The sequence below is a fragment of the Heptranchias perlo genome, chromosome 20 (genome assembly GCF_035084215.1).
Source record: "Heptranchias perlo isolate sHepPer1 chromosome 20, sHepPer1.hap1, whole genome shotgun sequence".
In the NCBI taxonomy this organism is placed as follows: Eukaryota; Metazoa; Chordata; class Chondrichthyes; order Hexanchiformes; family Hexanchidae; genus Heptranchias; species Heptranchias perlo.
In genome coordinates this window covers 49,307,828-49,327,439 of record NC_090344.1, presented here as the reverse complement: position 1 = coordinate 49,327,439, position 19,612 = coordinate 49,307,828, and the positions used below count along the sequence as shown (strand labels likewise).

At 47.0% G+C, this 19,612-nt stretch overlaps 2 protein-coding genes across 2 annotated transcripts in view; one reads left to right on the top strand and one right to left on the bottom strand.

Annotated features, from left to right (window-relative positions):
* Window positions 1-512: 512 nt before the first annotated feature.
* Window positions 513-8,618, bottom strand: LOC137335837 (vesicle-associated membrane protein 5-like). Its single transcript, XM_068001300.1, has 3 exons — window positions 8,484-8,618; window positions 4,720-4,866; window positions 513-2,792 (listed from the first exon to the last, which is right to left on the bottom strand). Exons 1-3 carry the CDS (start codon window positions 8,484-8,486, stop codon window positions 2,595-2,597), a joined length of 348 nt encoding a protein of 115 aa, XP_067857401.1. The 5' UTR covers window positions 8,487-8,618; the 3' UTR covers window positions 513-2,594.
* Window positions 8,188-19,612, top strand: part of ggcx (gamma-glutamyl carboxylase) — a 78,004-nt gene continuing 66,579 nt past the window's right edge. Inside the window, exon 1 of the mRNA XM_068001299.1 lies at window positions 8,188-8,302. The gene's annotated coding sequence lies outside the window, so the exon portion shown is untranslated. The remainder of the gene's footprint in view (window positions 8,303-19,612) is intronic.

Sequence of the window (19,612 nt, the reverse complement as noted above, 5' to 3'; positions counted from 1 at the left end):
TAAAGTGGTTCCTTCCTCCACTGGCTTTTTTCCAAAATACCTCATGATATTGAAACTGTCAGCACCTGCGAAAAGTCTATCGGTCAGACAATGTTGCCTTCCTGACCAAGAAGGACAATGTAGGAGCTGGGTGATTTTCTTTTTCCCATTGTTGAGAGACCTCGGTGAAAGACCAAGGCCCATCGTACAGGACATCACCACCTGTAAAGAGTAGGAGTAAAAGAAATGAGTTGAATCTGGAAGTAGTAATTAGATGATGCCATATTAGGTTGTCGGTTGTAGGAGGAAGGGAAGACTGAGGGAGATGAAGAATGCCACAGTTTTAAGATTCTGGGAAAGAATTAATTAGACAGCAGGACACGATATGATAAGTCTTCAATTCAACACAGTGGGGTTGCAGTGAGGAGGAAGAGTGCATAAAAGTAAAATAAGTTTAAAACATTATTCTCTGATGTGGAAAAACAAATGAAACATTTTCTGCAAGTATTACAATTCTAACTGAATCAAGTACATCATTTTCCTTTGAGCTCTTTATTTTACTATATCCATGGGAATAAAAATCTTTTCAATTGCAGCATATCTGATATAGCAATCAGTTTCAGTACATTACACTTAACTCATTTTCACTTTGAAAGCATGTTTGATACATTGCATTTGATTTTACAAATTCTCAAGGTACTTCACTTCTGTGACTATTTATTCAGGAAGGGAATGTTTTGCTACTTCATCTTTGTTTCTCTTCTCTCCTGCAGCTTTCTCCCCTCCTCTCCTGTTGGCACAGACTCCTTCACTGAGCTGCGATTCATCAGGCACTGGTCACACTTCACAACCATGGGTAAGCTTTCTCTCTTTATATGTATGTTAGGCAGGGAGTATTGGTGGCGTATTTAACAGGAAAGTCATGATCACACTTGCGGGCAAGATGGAGTTATTTGGTACTTCTCAAAGACAAATCATAAATTTTATAAAGTTGTTTAAAGAGAGGGGGGAAGAGATGGATCATTGGGGAGACCTATCCGATCCTGTAAAGTGCATTTTCTATTTTTTTATTTGTGGGGGGTGGTGGTGGTGTGGTGACTGATGACAGCCCTGTAGAATTCCATGTCTCTGGCTGACTGAGAATAGAGAGGAGTGCGAATCAATCTAAAAAAGGAGACTGAGTACTTCTATCAGACCTGGCAGAGCTTGGAGGCACTCAGCTGAATACCACTCACTGTGAATACCAAACATTTTTTTTCCTTGCCAATTTTCTCCTGCTCAATTAAACTGCAAGCTTTCTCTACTTTGTCAGATAGATTTGAATTTGTTGCTGTGTTTCGCACATTCCAAGAAGCTGGTTGAGGAATTAACAAATGACTTGGTGTAAAAGGTGACATTTTCATTCTTCTTCCAGTTTTCTCTCCTGCTTTTCTGGAGGCGCTGACTCTTGTGAGAATACAATCCCGCAGGGGCTAGCTGCACTCTGGTACCTCACTTGAGTGGCCATTCTTCATATGTCAGCGTGGACAATGTAGGCCCCCTTTAAAAATCTTCATGTGTGAGCCAGACAAGTTTAATCCTTTTCCCACAACATACACACATACATGCACTTTCCAACAGGCCAGTTGCAGAAACAGGAACTCCAGCTGATTTTTCCCCCCTTGCATCTCTAGCCTAGGATGCTGAAGCCAGTTTTAGTGTGCTGCACTGCGACATCAGTACAGAGTTGGGATTATACCTGGGACCCTCCTAGTCTGTATTATTAAAGGGGAACTTTAAACAAGCAAAGACAATATTTGTGGATATTCTTATACTTCAATCCAACTGATTCAAATCATTTCTCAGATAACCAGACTCCTGCTACAATTACACTACAAAAATCCAAATCATGATTTTTATTTTTATTTGTTCGAAGGATGTGGCAAGTCCTCATTTATTAACCATCTGTAGTATTCCCTGGCTTGCTTCAGAGGACATTAAGAGTCAACCATATAATGTGGGACAGACCAGGTAGGGTCAGCAGATTCCCTTTCTGAATCAGTTGGGATTTTACCATAATCCAGCTGCTTTCATGGTCATTTTTCTGGAGCCAGCCCACAAACTACCAGTTTTTGTTGAATTCAATTTTACAACTTGTTATGGTAGGATAGGACTCACGACCTCTGGGTTGTTAGTACCATAACCACCACGCTACCGTACCCGATTTTACTGATTGGAGTGGTGTTAAGCTGTCAGTATACGCAGGGGTGAGCTCTCTCCACACCGGTGGTGTCAGAGACCAGCTTCAAGGCCTAATACAGCAAAACTGAAGCATCTGACAGGCCCCATCTTGATAAAAATCCCATATATTATTTCAAATATAAAGTAAAGCTGCACTGAATTATATTTTTTGCAATGGATGGACAACAAAATAATTAAAAAATGCAATAAAAATGTGTTAACAATATCAATTGCTACTCCGTAGATGTTTTGTTCCTAACTTCTAAGTACCACAGTTAGAACCACCTAGTGTATGAGTTGGCTCAGCAACAATTGATGATAATCAACTGTGATTTTTCTTAACTTTACAAAGTAATCAGCAGTCCAGATCACAATGGTTATTGCTGAACAAATCTTCATTGCGATCCTTCCACAGTCGTGGAACGAGTTGCTGAAGCCTCTGGCTTTGAAGATGGAATCGCGAAAACGATCACTATGATGATGAGGAGGAGGATAAGAAGACCAACTCCCACTCCCATAATGATTTTCCATTTCATGTTTTTAAACTTTTCTTGCTGAGCTACTTCTTTTGTGGTCTTCTGAAAAACTTTACCCTGTAAAGATGAACACACAGCATTAGCACTCACTGAAATCCCCAAACTTGATTACTGACATGAACTATTTGAAATTCTGAAACTCATTGTTCAAGTGAAGAGAGCGTAGACCACAAGAACAGTACCAGGTGATGTCTCACATTGAGGTGGCTGACAGGGACTGTCTAATACATACAGACTTGGATTTTCACAAAATATTTCATAAAATTCGACATACAATGCTTATGAAGAAGATCAAGATTCATGGAAGCAGATTTTCCTGTTTAGCATTTGGATGTAAAGCATGGAGTAGATGGGGCGTACAGAGGAAAATCAGCCAAGGAGCATTTAGTACACTAACCCTCTACAACCTCATCCAATTGGCCACGAGAGACTCTGGACAGTGAATATCGACAAGCTACTTGTCAGCCTTGGTTCATGGTAGCAATCTCGCCTCTGAGTCAGAAGGTCGTAGGTTCAAATCCCACTCCAAGGACCTGAGCACATAATCTAGGCTGACACTCCCAGTGCCAGTACTGAGGGAGTGCTGCACTATGGGAGGTTCCATCCTTCGGATGAGATGATAAACCAAGGCCACGTCTACCCTCTTAAGTAAATGTAAAAGATGCCATGACACTGTTGGAAGAAGAGCAGGGGAGGTTTCCCGGTGTCCTGGCCAATATTTATCCCTCAACCAAAATCACTAAAACAGGTAATCTGGACATTTATCTCATTGCCACCTTGCTGTGCACAAATTGTCTGCCGCGTTTCCTACATTGCAACAGTGAGTACACTTCAAAAGTATTTCATTGGTTATAAAATGCTTTGTGACATCCTGAGGCCGTGAAAGGCACTATATAAATGCAGGTTCTTTCTTTACTTGACTGTGGGGGCATTGATGTTTTCTTCTAATGTCCAAAGACACACACTTTCTAGCAAGAGTCACTGGTAATGATTAGGAATGGGAACCCTGGCTGATTTTCTTTTCCCTAACCCAGGGGCACTAAGGTCACTTGCAGCATCCTTATTCCCACTCCAGCTGAGATCTGGAGCAAAAGTGGAATTTTTCTGATAGACACTGAACACAAGTCAGCATCACAGATAATTACAAAAGCAAAATACTGCAGATGCTGAAAATCTGAAATAAAAACAGAAAATGCTGGAAAAGCTCAGCAAGTGAGGCAGCATCTGTGGAGAAAGAAACAGAGTTAACGTTTCAGGTCGGACTGGCTTCAATGCCTGAATATCTTCCTTGTGTCTCGGTGACTCGAGCTGTACACCATACTCAAGGTGCGGCCTGACCAGATCACTGTACAGTTTGATCTCGGACTTTTATTCGACTGTTTTGCCTATACAGTTCAACATTCTATTGGGTGTGTTGATTGCTGCTCTGCATTGGTTGGACATTTTGGATTAGATTTTCAAATTACTGCCCACTGTGGATCAGCTGCCTGTTGTAGAAACCGCCCATTTTCACTTCAGCTGAAATCAAGTTGAAAATCTTTGAAGCCCATAAAGCAGGTGCAACTATGTTGAATTTAAGCCCCAACTTCTCTGAAAGAACCTGTTGTTTTTCACCTTACGGCCAATTTCTTATCCATTCCCAAGATTCACCCTGAATCAAAACAGCTTTCAGCATAAGTAATAGCCTTTGGTGTGGAACTTTACCAAAGGCCTTTTGGAAGTCCAGGGTTTACCACAGTCCACTCAGATTGTCACTTTTGCAAAGAAGTCAAGGAAGGATTGTGTGAATCAATGTTGACTGCAGTTTACTAACGACTGTTAATTATACAGATAATCCTCAAATTCACTCCTGACAATTAATTCTATTATTTCGCATGGATTGAAGTAAAATTAATGGGTTTTTAGTTGCTTGTGATGAATTTATCGAAATGAAGTTGCAGAAGCAAGCAGATATTCCAACATAAATACAGAAAGAGTTACTCACGGCTTCCAGCAGCTGTTCAGCTCTGTCATCCAGAGCTTCCAATTTGCCTCCTCGATCCTTAACTTTTCCAACATTTACAACCATGACCTCCATGACATCATCCACTTGTTTATGAATGTTGTTAATTATATCTGAATTATTCGTACCCTACAAGAAATCAAATCACAATAAGAGGTTCAGAAAGAGCCTAGAAAGTCCATGGTAAGATGAAAGGGAATGATCTTCATTCTCTCCCCCAAGGAAACAACTCCTCCCTCCAAAAAAAAACACGCAGCTGAGACTGCGAATTCAGGGAATCATGGAAATCTGAGGCTTCCATCATCACTCCAGTACAAGGAATTAAACAGGGAACATAAGAAGGAGTCTTTGAGATGATCGAATTGAAGTTTTCAAGATTATGAAGGGAATTGACAGCACTGATTCAAAATTGTTCACTATGAAGAAAGCTATGTTTTGAGTCTTTTTACTCCAAATATATCTTTATCTTTTCTGTCTCAAATTACTCTTGTAAGTGAGCATTGCATTTTTGAGGAGATCGAGCTACAACTTTCTATTTGTTTTTTGTCCTAATTCAAAGTCACTCATTATTAAGTTGCTTTAGGGTGCTGTAACCTTGGCTGGAATTTCTTTGGTTTTATCTTAAAACGCATAACAATTTTTGCACAGCACAAAGTTTTGGTTTAGGACAAGACACCAGAGTTATTGGCCCCAATATTTATTTGGAGCCGGGAAGAGAGCAGGGGGGAAGATTTTCGGATGGGAAACCTGGAAGAAAGGGTTTCCTGCATGTCATGACAGTTTTGATGGTAGGATATCTTTTAAATTTTTTCATCAGGTTTTGCGCCCGACAGCCAGCCAGATGGACAGGCTAGCTGCCTCTCGGACGCTAAAGCAACCAGGGAGCGATTGGGGTCTTCGGGGTTTGGATGGTGGGGCCGGGGAGAGGTCAGGGTCTTCGGGGTTTGGATCGGGGCCGATCGTGGGGTGGGGGGGGGGTCGGACATTGCGGGGAGGTAATTCGGACATCGTGGAGGGGGAAGTCGGGCTTCGTTAGGAGGGATGTCGGATATTGCAGGGGGGTGAGCAGTCAGAGATTGCGGGTGTGGTGGTGAGAGTTGGGCATCGCGGCGTCCGATCACGTGGTGTGTAAACAGGTTAGCTTGGGAGGGGGGTGGCGGGGGAAGCACTCCTGCTCCCCCTGGCCCACAAGCAGTGCTGTAAGTGCACTAACCTCATGGATCCGGCCCTTCTCGCCTCCTTTACCTGTCGGGATTCCCACAGCCCCGGAAACCCGGCCTCCATGGGTTAAAAATAAAAATGTTACTAAAATGGAGGCGCCCAGCCACCTTAAAAAATTTCACTGACCGTCCCGCCTGAGAGCGGGTTGGTTGCCCTCCAACCTGTCTCCCTTAAACCCGGAAGTGGGCCCACTTGAAATTTCTGCAATTTTTACTTCCCACCCGACCCCAACCCACACATTCTTGGAGCTTAAAATTCCCCCATTGTGCCTGTGTCAGCTTATGCACCACAGACGCTGTTTAAAGAGAAGTGGCAGGGCAGTGAAAGCAGTCAAGGATTTATTTTCAACTGGGCAGAGGTTCAGTGCCCAAAACTGAATGCAGTATTCCAGATGGGAACTGACCAACCTTTAAAAGTCTCCCAAAAGATGACATGGGTCTTTTTCTTTCCTTTTTTTAAATAATGATTAATGGGCAATGTCAGTACTACAAGGGATCCTTAGCAGATTTCTATGCATCACATCAAGGTAACAGACTCTGAAATCAACAAGCCCTCAGTCATACTATTACCAACACTAAAGCTTTTAATGATAATCAGTTGAACAATATAATTGATTACAGAAATAAAAACAGAAAACATTGGAAATGCACAATAGGTCAATAATCATCCAAAAGAGAAAAGTCAGGATGTTTTGGCTGAGATCCTTCATCAGACCTGAGTTCTGAAAAAGGACCCCACCCAGAACACTGCTCTATCTCTGTCTTCCAGATGTTGATCAACCTGCACTGCATTTCCAGCATTTTCTGTTTTTACTTATTTTTGATTTCCAGTATTCTCGGTTTTTCATTGAACTGTTTTTTTGCAAAATCATCAAATCAGTTCACACTGTTTCGAGTATTAGTGTCAAAGCACCTTAGGAAAAGCCACACTTAAACCAACACACTCCAGTGTTGTGCAATTTGCTTACTGCCTGAATTCAACCCCTCCAATTGCTCCTACCCCAGTGACAGACCTGTCCCCACCAATATTTCACCCGAGTGTTATCCAACTCAAATCCAGGCAAAGCCCAAGTTTGGAAAGATAGAATCTGGAAATATCCTGCTGGGCTCTTTTACAGTTCAGGTAATTAATTTTACTGGACTCACCGTTACATTAATCCTAGTGAAAAATCAACTGAAATGTGACTGCGTAAACATTTCCTACTTGTACCTGTCTATTTACTGAAATCCTTGTGACAACAACTGACAATACTGGTGTTTTTAACTCATTGCACAAGACAATATAAATTAATCCTTTCATCTTTCCCGTCATAAAGCAAAACAGCACATCCTGTTATTGCAGCTGTTAAAGTACAGAAATGATTGAATTCGCAGAGCATTTAAAAATCAGCAAATTATTGAACAAACTGACATTCTATGCCCAGGTGACTGCCTGTCACTGGGGTACTGTTCCATAGGTGACGGCCACCCAAGTGCCTGTTCTTCATGTGTGAGATCAGACAACGGGTGTTGGCTGGCCAGCCAACCATGGTGGGGGGGGGGGGGGCGTGGCAGCCAAACCCAATCCTGTTCTCCACCAAATGACACATGCATGAACTTTCCTGTCTGGCTCACTGAATGGTGATCAGGGGTACCTGATTTTCCACTCCCGAGCAAGCCCAGGGACACTGAAGCAGTCCTGCAGCATTAGGGCAGTCCAGTCTCCCTGTCGGTCTCTCTTTAAATGCTCCCACCCCTGAGCAGTTTTATCTGGGCAGTAAAAGTAAGACTTGCATTTATATAGCGCCTTTCATGACCTCAGGATGACACAAAGCGCTTTACAACCAAAGTAATACTTTTGAAGTGTAGTCACTGTTGTAATGTAGGAAATGTGGCAGTCAATTTGCACACAGCAAGGTCCCACAAACAGCAGTCAGATAATCTGTTTTAGTGAAGTTGGTTGAGGGATAAATATGGGCCAGGACACCAGAGAGAACTACCCTGCTCGTCTTTGAATAGTGCCATGGGATCTTTCCCATCCACCCGACAGATGGGGCCTCGGTTTAATGTCTCAGCCGAAAGAGGGTGCTTCCAACAGTGCAGCACTCCCTCCGAGTATCAGCCTGCATTATGTGCTCAAGTCTCTGGAGCAGGACTTCAACCCACAACCTTCAAACTCAGAGACCAGAGTGCTGCCCACTGAGCCACAGCTGACACTGTGATCAGTTTTTGTTTGTTTATTTTCGGGGTGCAGGGAGGAGGCGTATTATCAGCTCAGGTTAGCGAGCAACTTCCAGCACTGAAGCGAATACACAAAGGTCAAAGCCGATAGTCCTCGGAGCAGGAGCTGTCCGGGAGAGCTGGAAGTAAGTCCAGAATTTTAAAAAAAACTGTCGATCATCTCGATCGTCCTTTAAACTGGCCCCGAGTGCCTGTGATTTTTGTACTTTCAGTTTCTTTTTGACCATACTTAGAAATAATAGCGCGATCCGGAGGTGCCAGAGGCAGACACAATCGGCGTGAGGGTCAGGTTAATACTTCACTCACCATTGCTGCTGGTCACTGGTCTCTGTCTCTCGGTCTGATCCCACTGCGCGACTTGCTGCTGCTATTTTGGACTCGGAGAGCAGTTCTGGATTTCCCCTGCGCCTCCTCCTTCCTGTCAAACAAGTTGAGACTTGGCTTCCGGGAATATCTTTTACATATTTGCCTGTGTGTGTGTTTGTGCGCGCTACTGTTTCAAAATTAATTGTCTGTCTTTTTAATGTTGCCTCGATCCAACAATAACAAAGTTAATCCAGGTTTTACAACCAGGATGCCACATCGATTGGCTTTCAAATGCGCAACATGCCTTTTTTTGACCAGGAACTGTCTCGCTGTTTGATACAGCTGTGAGGATGGCACTGTTTTAGCAACCCGGAGGTTGTGAGTTCAATCCACACAGATGGCAAGTTATGAAATTGAATTCAACATACCTTTTAAAATTCATTCTGGGGATGCAGGTGTCGCTGGCAAGGCCAGCATTTATTGTCCATCCCTAGTTGCCCTTGAGAAAGTGGTGGGCCTTCTTCTTGAACCGCTGCAGTCCATGTGGTGAAGGTAGGATTTTGACCCAGCGACGATGAAGAAACGACAATATGTGTCCAAGTCAGGATGGTGTGTGACTTGGAGGGGAGCTTGGAGGTGGCGGTGTTCCCATGAACCTGCTGTCCTTGTTCTTCTAGATGGTGGAGGTCACAGGTTTGGGAGGTGCTGTGGAAGAACTCTTGGCGTGTGTTTGAAAATGCTGAGTTATTTACGGTGAGGGGACAACTCTAACAACTCACCCAAGTGACCACTCTTTAGTATGAGCCGCACGCCTTGTGTGAGCCTAGACAATGAGTGGCAGATGGTTGAACCCGACCCTGTCAACAACAAAAATATATCCCCCTGAGGAGGAAAGACTGCACAAAAAGGGTGAACCAACCATGGCTAACGAAGGAAGTAAAGGATGGTATCGGGTTAAAAGAAAAAGCATACAACATGGCAAAGATTACTGGTAAGCCCGAAGATTGGGAAACTTTAAAAACCAGCAAAGGATGACAAAAAGAATAATAAAGAGGGAGAAAATAAATTATGAGAGTAAACTAGCAAGAAATATTAAAACTGACAGTAAAAGCTTCGACAAGGATATAAAAAGGAAGCCAGCTAAAGTAAACATTGGTCCCTTAGAGGATGAGACTGGGGAAATAATAATGGAAAACAAGGAAATGGCAGAGGAATTGAACAGATATTTTGTATCTGTCTTCACAGTGGAAGACACTAATAATATACCAATAATAGTCGAAAATCAAGCGGCAAAGGGGAGGGAGGAACTAAAAACAATCACTATCACGAGAGAAAAAGTACTAGGTAAACTAATGGGTCTAAAGGCTGACAAGTCTCCTGGACCTGATGGCTTGCATCCGAGGGTCTTGAAGGAAGTGGCTACAGAGATAGTGGATGCATTGGTTGTAATCTTCCAGAATTCACTCGATTCTGGAAAGGTCCCAGGGGATTGGAAAACCACAAACGTAACACTACTATTCAAGAAGGGAGTGAGACAGAAAGCAGGTAACTATAGACCAGTTAGCCTAACATCTGTCATTGGGAAAATGCTAGAATCCATTATTAAGGAAGTAGTAGCAGGACATTTGGAGACTCATAATACAATCAAGGAGAGTCAACATGGTTTTATGAATGATGTGGAGATGCCGGTGATGGACTGGGGTTGACAATTGTAAACAATTTTACAACAGGTGACGAAGGGGGAAGCCTCCGAAAGCTTGTGAATTTAAAATAAAATTGCTGGACTATAACTTGGTGTTGTAAAATTGTTTACAATGGTTTTATGAAGGGGAAATCATGTCTGACAAATTTATTAGAGTTCTTTGAGGAAGTAACAGGCAGGGTGGATAAAGGGGAACCAATGGATGCAGTATATTTGGATTTCCAAAAGGCATTCGATAAGGTGCCACATAAAAGATTACTGCACAAGATAAGAGCTCATGGTGTTGGGGGTAATATACTGGCGTGGATAGAAGATTGGCTAACTAACAGAAAACAAAGAGTCGGGATAAAATGGTCATTTTCAAAATGGCAATCTGTAACTAGTGGGGGGCCGCAGGGCTCAGTGCTGGGGCCTCAACTATTTACAATATATATCAATGACTTGGATGAAGGAACAGAGTGTCTTGTGGCCAAATTTGCTGATGATACAAAGATAGGTGGAAAAGTAAGTTGCGATGAGGACACAAATGGCCCGATATTAGGAGGGCGGCGGGTTCTCAGCGGGGGGGTCGACTGGACGCGTGGGTAACGCGCCCGGTGAAATCAGTGTGCTCCGCACGGAAACGCAGGCTAATTGGAGCCACTTACCTGTGCTTCTGGGTTTCGCGCTGAAAAGCTGTGCAGCGGGCGGACTGCGCATACGCAGCAAAGTCTGTCAGCTGGTGGTGTCCTATTCAAGGGGGCAGTCCACCAATGCTCCTCCTTCAGCAAACAACCAATTCTGAACAATGGAACAGGCCAGAGGAAAGGCTGCCCCAAGATTTTTGGACTCCTCACTCCAGGTGCTGCTGGATGGGGTGAGGAGGAGGAGGGAAATCCTTTTCCCATCCGATGGGAGGAAGTGCCCTCCCTCCACCACGAAGAAGGCCTGGCTGGAGGTGGCCAAGGAGGTCACCAGCAGCGGCAGTGTGCCACGAACCTGGGTCCAGTGCAGGAAGAGATTTAATAACCTAACCAGGTCAGCCAAAGTGAGTATACTTACGCATTCTCTCACACTCTGTCTTCCACATCACCTCCACCACCACACAACCCCTTCTGCGCTGCCACCACAACGCTCTCGCATCGCTCCTCACATCCAGTCAACTATCATCCTCACCTTGCCTGCACGTACTCACCGCCCCTGTCCCCATTCAAACTCTACCACACAACCCAATCCTCATACAATATCATGGCTATGTTGCACACGCACCCTCCCATGCATCTCCCTGACGCTCAACCCCACCCACACCAATGCATGCAGCGGGTCACTATGCAGCCATCACTCAATCACGCCTCTGTGTTTTGCTTTGATAGGAGAAGAGATACCAGAACGCCCGGGAGAGGGCAAGGATCGGAGGGGGCCCGCCACACCAGATGGCACTAACAGACGCAGAGCAGCAGGCATTGGAGATCAGCCACACGCTGGAGTGCCTGTCCGTGGTGGATGCCAAGGCTGGGATTGCATAAGCGGTCGGTGACAGAAAGATAACACTCAGCACTCATGATAGCAAATGATCTTAGCATCACTTGGCATCTGCAGCACCTCAACATCTGTCCACGTGCCTAATATTGCTTTCTGTTCTCTTGCAGGCCCATCTGCGAGCGCCGTGACCATGGAGGGCGATTCCTCAGAGGACCTGCCGGTCTCTGAGGGTCCATTATCACATCCAAGCCATGCATCCACCAGTGCAGATACACACACCTTGGTGGGTCCCCGTCCTCACGTAGTTGGGCTTGCACATGGTGAGTCACCACGCACATGTGAGCACGAGCAGACCCTGGTGGCAGGGGCAGCTGTGGAGAGTCCGCGTCGTTGGGAGCACTCTTCTCCAGGCTCTGCTCAGCTGGACCCAGATGCTGAACCCTGGGGGCCAGCCGTGAAAAGGAAAGTCATCGAGGGGCAGCAGCACATTGCCGAGGTGCTGGAACAGGTGCCACATGCACTCTCCACAATCGCGCAGAGGATGGAGGAGTCCAACTCCTGCATGAGGGGAATGGTGGCACAGGTACAGGAGGGTATCTCCGAGATAGTGTCGCAGGGACGTGAAGGCATCTCTGAGATAGTGTCGCGGGTAGGTGCGGGAATGTCTGCAATGGAGGAAAGGCTAGCCTCCATCGAGCGTCAAGCACGGCTCAACAATGAGTCCATTGAGGCCCTGACAACGGCCGTTCGGATTCAGGATGAGCAACATTCTACCGCCTTAAACAGGCTGACAGAGACTTTACAAGTGGCCTTCCAAGGCCACACACAAGCCCTCCAAACTTCATCCAGCAGTGTGGAAGGAGTGATGTGGGCCTGGGCCAGGAGAGGGATGATGGTGAAAGGAGACATGGAAGTGGGGACGCCACTCAAAGTGCTCCCACATCTCACCTGTTGCCCCCCTCTCAACCAGTACCCGCAATGCTGCCCCCTCTCCAGTTGGCCGAGTCTGCCCCTGCACAGGTGCAGGTGGAACAGTCTTTGGAGGCGCCTTCACGGGCACCGAAACCCAGAAGGCGTCGGCCCAAAGCATCTCATCGGTCAGGGCATGGACAAGAGCAACCTGCCACTACCTCTGCTGAAGCCACAGGGGTAGCACCACGTAGGGGTTCCCGTAAACGCAAGGCGAAGGTTTTGTGAGCACAAAGGGAATGCACAAGGGTGTCTGACAATTTGTCATGTTTTTTATTTATATTTGTTTTCCGCCACATGCACAATAAATCCTATTATTATCATCACTACTGCCACGTCTTGCCCATTCTTGCCTGGCTTGTGGGATAGGTCCCTTTCATGGGGTTCACCATGAACACGCACACTTGATGCCACCCACTGGGTCACTGCAGAGTGGGTGTAGGTGTATTTGCAGGGCTCTTTTGTGCAGACGACTGAGAGACGTCGGCGATGTCCCCGGTGGCACCCTGGAAGGATGCGAAGGAGAAGTTGTTGAGGACAGTGGTGACTTTGACAGCGACAGGTAAGAAGATGGTGTCCGGGCCAGCTGGGAGCAGCTTGGCATGAAGGAGGCTGCAGATGTCCACGACTACATGTCAAGTGACTCCGAGCCTCTATGTGCACTGCTGCTCAGAGAGGTCCAGGAAGCTGAGCCTCGGTCTGTGGACCCTGTGGCGAGGGTAGTGCCTTCTGCAACGCATCTCTCTCTGCGGTTGCCCTCCCTCCTGCTGTGCAGGTGGATGTGTCACAGCACTGTGTTGTGGAGCTCCACGTGTCAGAGGTGGACGGCGAAGCTGGTGATGCTGTTCGTCCTCCGAGGAGGTCATGACTGCAGCTACGGCGGCCCCCATCCGGAAGATGTACGTTTGAGGGGGTCCGCAAGGTCGGTAAATGTGTCTGAACATCGGGGTAAGTGTGCGAGTTTGTGAATTTTATTGTTCGGAGGAGGGTGGTGGAGGCCAAACTTTGCCCAAAGTGACAGAGTGGTTTCCTGCAATGAGTGAGGGTCTCCCCGCACCCCCCCCCCCACCTGTCAAATGGACCTTTGCATCTGCAACAGGCTGATGGCTGCAACACGTCCATTTGACCTGGGAGTGTTTCCCCCAGTACGGGAAACAGTCTCAGTTCATTTCAAAATCCCACCCCTCCTAAAATATCAGGTCAATCAGGTCTGTAAACGACCTGAAGTACCTGTTTAAGTACTTTTAAGTGACACCCCGCCGGCTTTAATTGCCGGCGGGAGTCCCACATGCGGGGGCTGCGCTCGCATGTCAGCGCGTCACCGGGGAACCCGGAAGTGGGCGGGTTGGAGCCGGGCTCCAGACCCGCCCTGGGAATCCCTGATTTTCGCAACCCCCCCGCCACGAACACACCCGCCCGGGGGTGCGAAAATCGAGTCCAAAGTGTCTGCAAAGGGATAGTGACAGGTTAAGCGAATGGGCAAACATTTGGCAGATGGAATATAATGTGGGAAAATGTGAAGTCATCCACTTTGGGAGGAAAAATAAAAAAGCAAAATATTATTTGAATGGAGAATTACGACAAAATGCTGCAGTACAGAGGGATCTGGGTGTCCTCGTACATGAAACACAAAATGTCAATATACGGGGCAGCAGGTAATCCGGAAGGCAAACTGAATATTGGCCTTTATTTCCAGGGGGATGGAGTATAAAAGCAGGGAAGTCATGCTACAACTGTACAGGGTGCTGGTGAGGCCACACCTGGAGTACTGCGTCCATTTCTGGTGCCCTTATTTAAGGAAGGACGTACTTGCATTGGAGGCAGTTCAAAGAAGGTTCACAAGGTTGATTCCGGATATGGAAGGGTTGTCTTATGAAGAAAGATTGAACAGGTTGGGTCTATACTCATTGGAGTTTAGAAGAATGAGAGGAGATCTTATTGAAACATGCAAGATTCTGAGAGGCAGATGCTGAGAGGATGTTACCCCTCATGGGGGAATCTAAAACTAGGGGGCATGATCTCAGAATAAGGGGTCGCCCGTTTAAGACGGAAATGAGGAGGAATTTCTTCTCCCAGAGGGTCGTGAATCTTTGGAATTCTTTACCCCAAAAAGCTGTGGAGGCTGAGTCATTGAATACATTCAAGGCTGAGTTCGACAAATTTTTGATCAGCGAGGGAATCAAAGGATATGGGGAAAAGGCGGGAAAGTGGAGTTGAGGTAAAAATCAGATCAGCCATGATCTCATTAAATGGCGGAGCAGGCTCGAGGGGCCGAATGGCCTGCTCCTGCTCCTCTCTCTTATGGTCTTATGGTCTGTCCTCTCCTGACATTCACACGTGCACTTCTGAGGTGGGGAGGGGAGGGGGTGGGGGGAGGTCACAGGATTGTGGTCAAGAGCAGGAGCCCGGACTGATTGTCCACTGCTGGTGTGTATGGCTCAGCTTCTGAATGGATAAACTCACTGAGGCCTCAGGCAGCTGGGGGAGGGAGGTGGATCCCCAACTTGTGGTGGGGGGGGTGGGTGGGGGGTAGTGTCTTCCCAGCTGTGGAGGGGGGAGGTGGATTCCCAGCTGTGGAGGGGGGAGGTGGATTCCCATCTGGGGTGGGGGGAAGGAATTCCCAGCTGGGGAGGGGGGGAAGGAATTCCCAGCTGGGGAGGGGGAGGTGGATTCCCAGCTGGGGAGGGGGGGTGGATTCCGAGCTGGGGAGGGGGGAAGTGGATTCCCAGCTGGGGAGGGGGGAAGTGGATTCCCAGCTGGGGAGGGGGGAAGTGGATTCCCAGCTGGCAGGGAGGAAGTGAATTCCAGCTGGGGAGGGGGGAGGTGGATTCCCTGCTGGGGAGGGGGGAGGTAGATTCCTCGCTGGGGAGGGAGGAGGTTGATTCCATGCTGGGGAGGGGGGAGTTGTATTCCCAGCTGGGGAGGGGGGAGTTGTATTCCCAGCTGGGGAGGGGGGAGGTGGATTCCTAGCTGGGGAGGGGGAGTTGTATTCCCAGCTGGGGAGGGGGAGGTGGATTCCTAGCTGGGGAGGGGGGAGGAGGTTGATTCTCTGTTGGGGAGGGGGGAGTTGTATTCCCAGCTGGGGAGGGGGGAGGTGTATTCCCAGCTGGGGAGGGGGGAGGAGGTTGATTCTCTGCTGGGGAGGGGGGAGTTGTATCCCCAGCTGGGGAGTGGGGAGTTGTATTCCCTGCTGGGGAGGGGGGAGTTGTATCCCCAGCTGGGGAGGGGGGAGTTGTATTCCCAGCTGGGGAGGGGGGAGTTGTATTCCCTGCTGGGGAGGGGGAAGGTGGATTCCCTGCTGGGGAGGCGGGAGGTAGATTCCTCGCTGGGGAGGGAGGAGGTGGATTCCCTGCTGGGGAGGGGGGAGTTGTATTCCCAGCTGGGGAGGGGGGAGGTGTATTCCCATCTGGGGTGGGGGGAGTTGTATTCCCTGCTGGGGAGGGGGGAGTTGTATTCCCTGCTGGAGAGGGGGGAGGTGTATTCCCATCTGGGAGGGGGGAGTTGTATTCCCAGCTGGGGAGGAGGGAGGTGTATTCCCATCTGGGGAGGGGGGAGTTGTATTCCCTGCTGGGGAGGGGGAGGTGGATTCCCTGCTGGGGAGGGGGGAGTTGTATTCCCAGCTGGGGAGGGGGGAGGTGGATTCCCAGTTGACTAGGGATGAAGTGGATTCCCAGGGCTCTGTTTTTTTGTTCAGATTTTAGTAAACTTCATTTATTTCCATGCTCCAAAAAAATAGGCTGATGCTGCAGATTCCTTTCGTGTGCCGTAAAATCTGTAATTGTGCTTGACTTGAATATTAATGCCTGCTTCATTACAATCATTGTTTTCTTTCAAAGAGTATTTAAAGTCATGTGAAAACGGTTCAATGTAAAAGTTCCTTCCTTCCTTGCAAGAAGGAAATAGGGAGTTACAGTAATAAACAGTAAAACCTCGCAGCACTCCTTGTCTCTCAGTGGGCGAAGCTGCCACCCAATGTGGTACTGATCCATCAAGACCGGATAGTCCCAGATTGATTCCCGGTCCGTGCTGTGATTGACTGATGTTAACCAAGGCAGCAATGGGAACACTGCAGATAACCTCAGTACCCTGGACTAGAGATAAATTAGCCAGGGTTCCCATTCCTGACACCGATCCTGTTACTCCTGCTGAAAAGTGCATGTGTGTGGACATACCTTACGGAAGTGACCGTTATTTACATGTCAGCTTGGATAATGGGCAGCTTTTCAACTGTGGGTTGCACGTTGCTCAGCCTGATTTTGCCCCCAGCCAATGTCCACACACAGGCGCTTTCCAGCAGGATAATGATTGGGGAACCCTGGCTGATTATTTATTCCTTCCCTAGGAAAGGCACTGATGCCAATTCTAACACTTCAACAGCTGCCCAGCTAACTTTGTGCAGACTAGGAATTGAGCCTGAGACCTCCTGGTGGTACACAATGCTATTGCTCAAATTTCCCCTGTTTTTGAAGACATCAAGCCTGGCAGCAGAGTGAAGCTCCCCAATCGTCATTACAGTTTGCCTGGGACACTCTCCTCACAGATCAGTAACTAAACAATATTTATCTAAAGAAAGACTTGCATTTATATAGCACCTTTCATGACATCTCAAAGTGCGTTACAGCCAATAAAGTACTTTTGAAGTGTAGTCACTGTTGTAATGTAGGAAACGCGGCAGCCAATTTACACACAGCAAGGTCCCACAAACAGCAAAGTGATAATGACCAGATAATCTATTTTTTAGTGATGTTGGTTGAGGGATAAACATTGGCCAGGACACCGGGAACAATCCCCTGCTCTTCTTCGAAATAGTGCTGTGGGATCTTTTACATCCACCTTGGAGGGCAGATGGGGCCTTGGTTTTACGTCGCATCTGAAAGACGGCACCTCCTGTTAATTGTATCATGTGATTTATATCAATTAGTGTTATTTGTACTCAGGTGGTGTGTATCAATTGGGGACTCTCTTGTATCCATTTATAGGAGAGCTTATCTAGGGGATGGAGTGGGCAATGTGGATCTCTGTGAATAAAGGCTTGGAAGCAACTGAAGACCAAGCTGTAGTATTCTATCCTTCACCACTTGCCTATCCAGTTTATAATATCTCCGACAGTGCAGCACTCCGTCAGTACTGCATTGGAGTGTCAGCCTAGATTTTGTGCTCAAGTCTGTGGAGTAGGGCTTGAACCCACGACCTTCTGACTCATTGGCGAGAATGCTACCCACTGAGCCACGGGCTGATACCACACAATCTAGGCTGGGAACTTCTGTGCAGAACTGAGGGAGTGCTGCACTGTCAGAGGTGCAGCCTTTCAGAAAAGACGTTAAACCGATCACAGCACGGTAACTTTGGAATTGGTCCTTTCAGCAGACTGCAGGCTCACGTGCTCCCTGCACACTCCAATTGAATGGAGGCTGCCTCACACAAGCACACTCAGTACAACTGGTCCAATCTCTGCTCCAGAGCATGGAAGTTACAGGAAGAAAGTTTCCGTATATCGCCTCACAATTTAATATATTCGAACCATTTATTTATTTTTTGTTAATATGTATTTACCAGCCAGTCTGCTGAATTAGCTGTTCTCAGCTGGGGCAGCAGTAAAAGCATTACATTTATGAATGGAGTAGAGGAGCACGAGAACTTTGTGTGTAAAAAAAAAAGAAAGACTCGCATTTCTATAGCACCTTTCATGACATCAGAACGTCTCAAAGCGCTTTACAGCCAATGAAGTACTTTTGAAGTGGAGGAAACACGGCAGCCAATTTGCTCACATCAAGCTCCCACAAATGGCAATGAGGTAAATGACCAGTTAACCTGTTTTAGGTGTTGGTTGAGTGATAAATGTTGGCCAGGACACCGGGGAGAACTTCCCTGCTCTCCTTCGAATAGTATGTTCGGATCTTTTACGTCCACCTGAGAGGGCAGATGTGGCCTCGGTTTAACATCTCTTCTGAAGGACTGCACCTCCAACAGTGCAGCACTCCCTCAGTTCTGCACAGAAGTTTCCAGCCTAGATTATGTGCTCAAGTCTCTGGAACTCAGAATCTTCTGACTAAGAGGCGAGAGTGTAGGTACATTAAAGGTGGCAGCACAGGTAGATAAGACCATAATGGAAGAACTATCATTTATATAACGCCTTTCTGGCCTCGGTGTCTCAAAGTGCTTCATTGCCAATGGATTACTTTTGAAGTGCAGTCACTGAACACCAGCCTGAGTTGATGGGTGCACCATTCTGAGGTCCCACACCATCGGCTGTCCATCGAACAGAATTAAACAGATAACCGCAATCACTGCAGTTGCTACAGCAAATGGACCAAAGGCTGGACTAGCTGCAAGGTTTAATTACAACTAATGACTCCCTCTGATGGACGTGCAAAAGGAAGGAAACCCTGACCCGTGCTCAGTTAGCCAATCTCGGTGATGATTGTCGTCGGACCTTCTTCTAATGATCGTTATCCAATGGTCCCTGCTGGATGTACACCCACCTGGATGCATGGGGATGGGATCTGGCTCAGCTGTGATGTCCCCAATGGTTGAATAGCATGTCAAGGCTCACTGATGAAAAATGGCCACTGAGAACAACAAAGTGACCATTGAACCATACCTCAAGGAGGAGTCAACTCCTTCAAGAAAGGAAAGGAGAAAATTACAGAGAAAAAAAACAACATACTTAAATGTTGTGCCTGTTCATCACCTCCAATTGCTTCCACCCTACTGACAGTCCTGTGTCTACCCATGCATCACCTCAGTGTAATCCAGCTCAAAATGCTCTCTCCAGATACAGGCCAGGTTTGGATGCATGTGATTTAGAATTGTACTGCAGAGCATTTTTCACGTGGACACAGTGTGAAAATTTCACATATCCAGTATTGCACTATGCTGAAATCTTGATCTCACCTCTGTCAGGCTGAAGGGCAGGAGACACTCTCTGCACCCGCCACCAGCTTTAACAGCCTTTGGGTTTTCTTTATTTCTGTTAAGACTAGTTTTATGAAAGAGC

Excerpts from the sequence above, each read along its gene's own strand:
- LOC137335837 (XM_068001300.1), bottom strand. Across the intron at positions 2,793-4,719 it reads CTGAACAGCTGCTGGAAGCC|GGTAAAGTTTTTCAGAAGAC; the intron begins GTGAGTAACTCT and ends TCATCTTTACAG.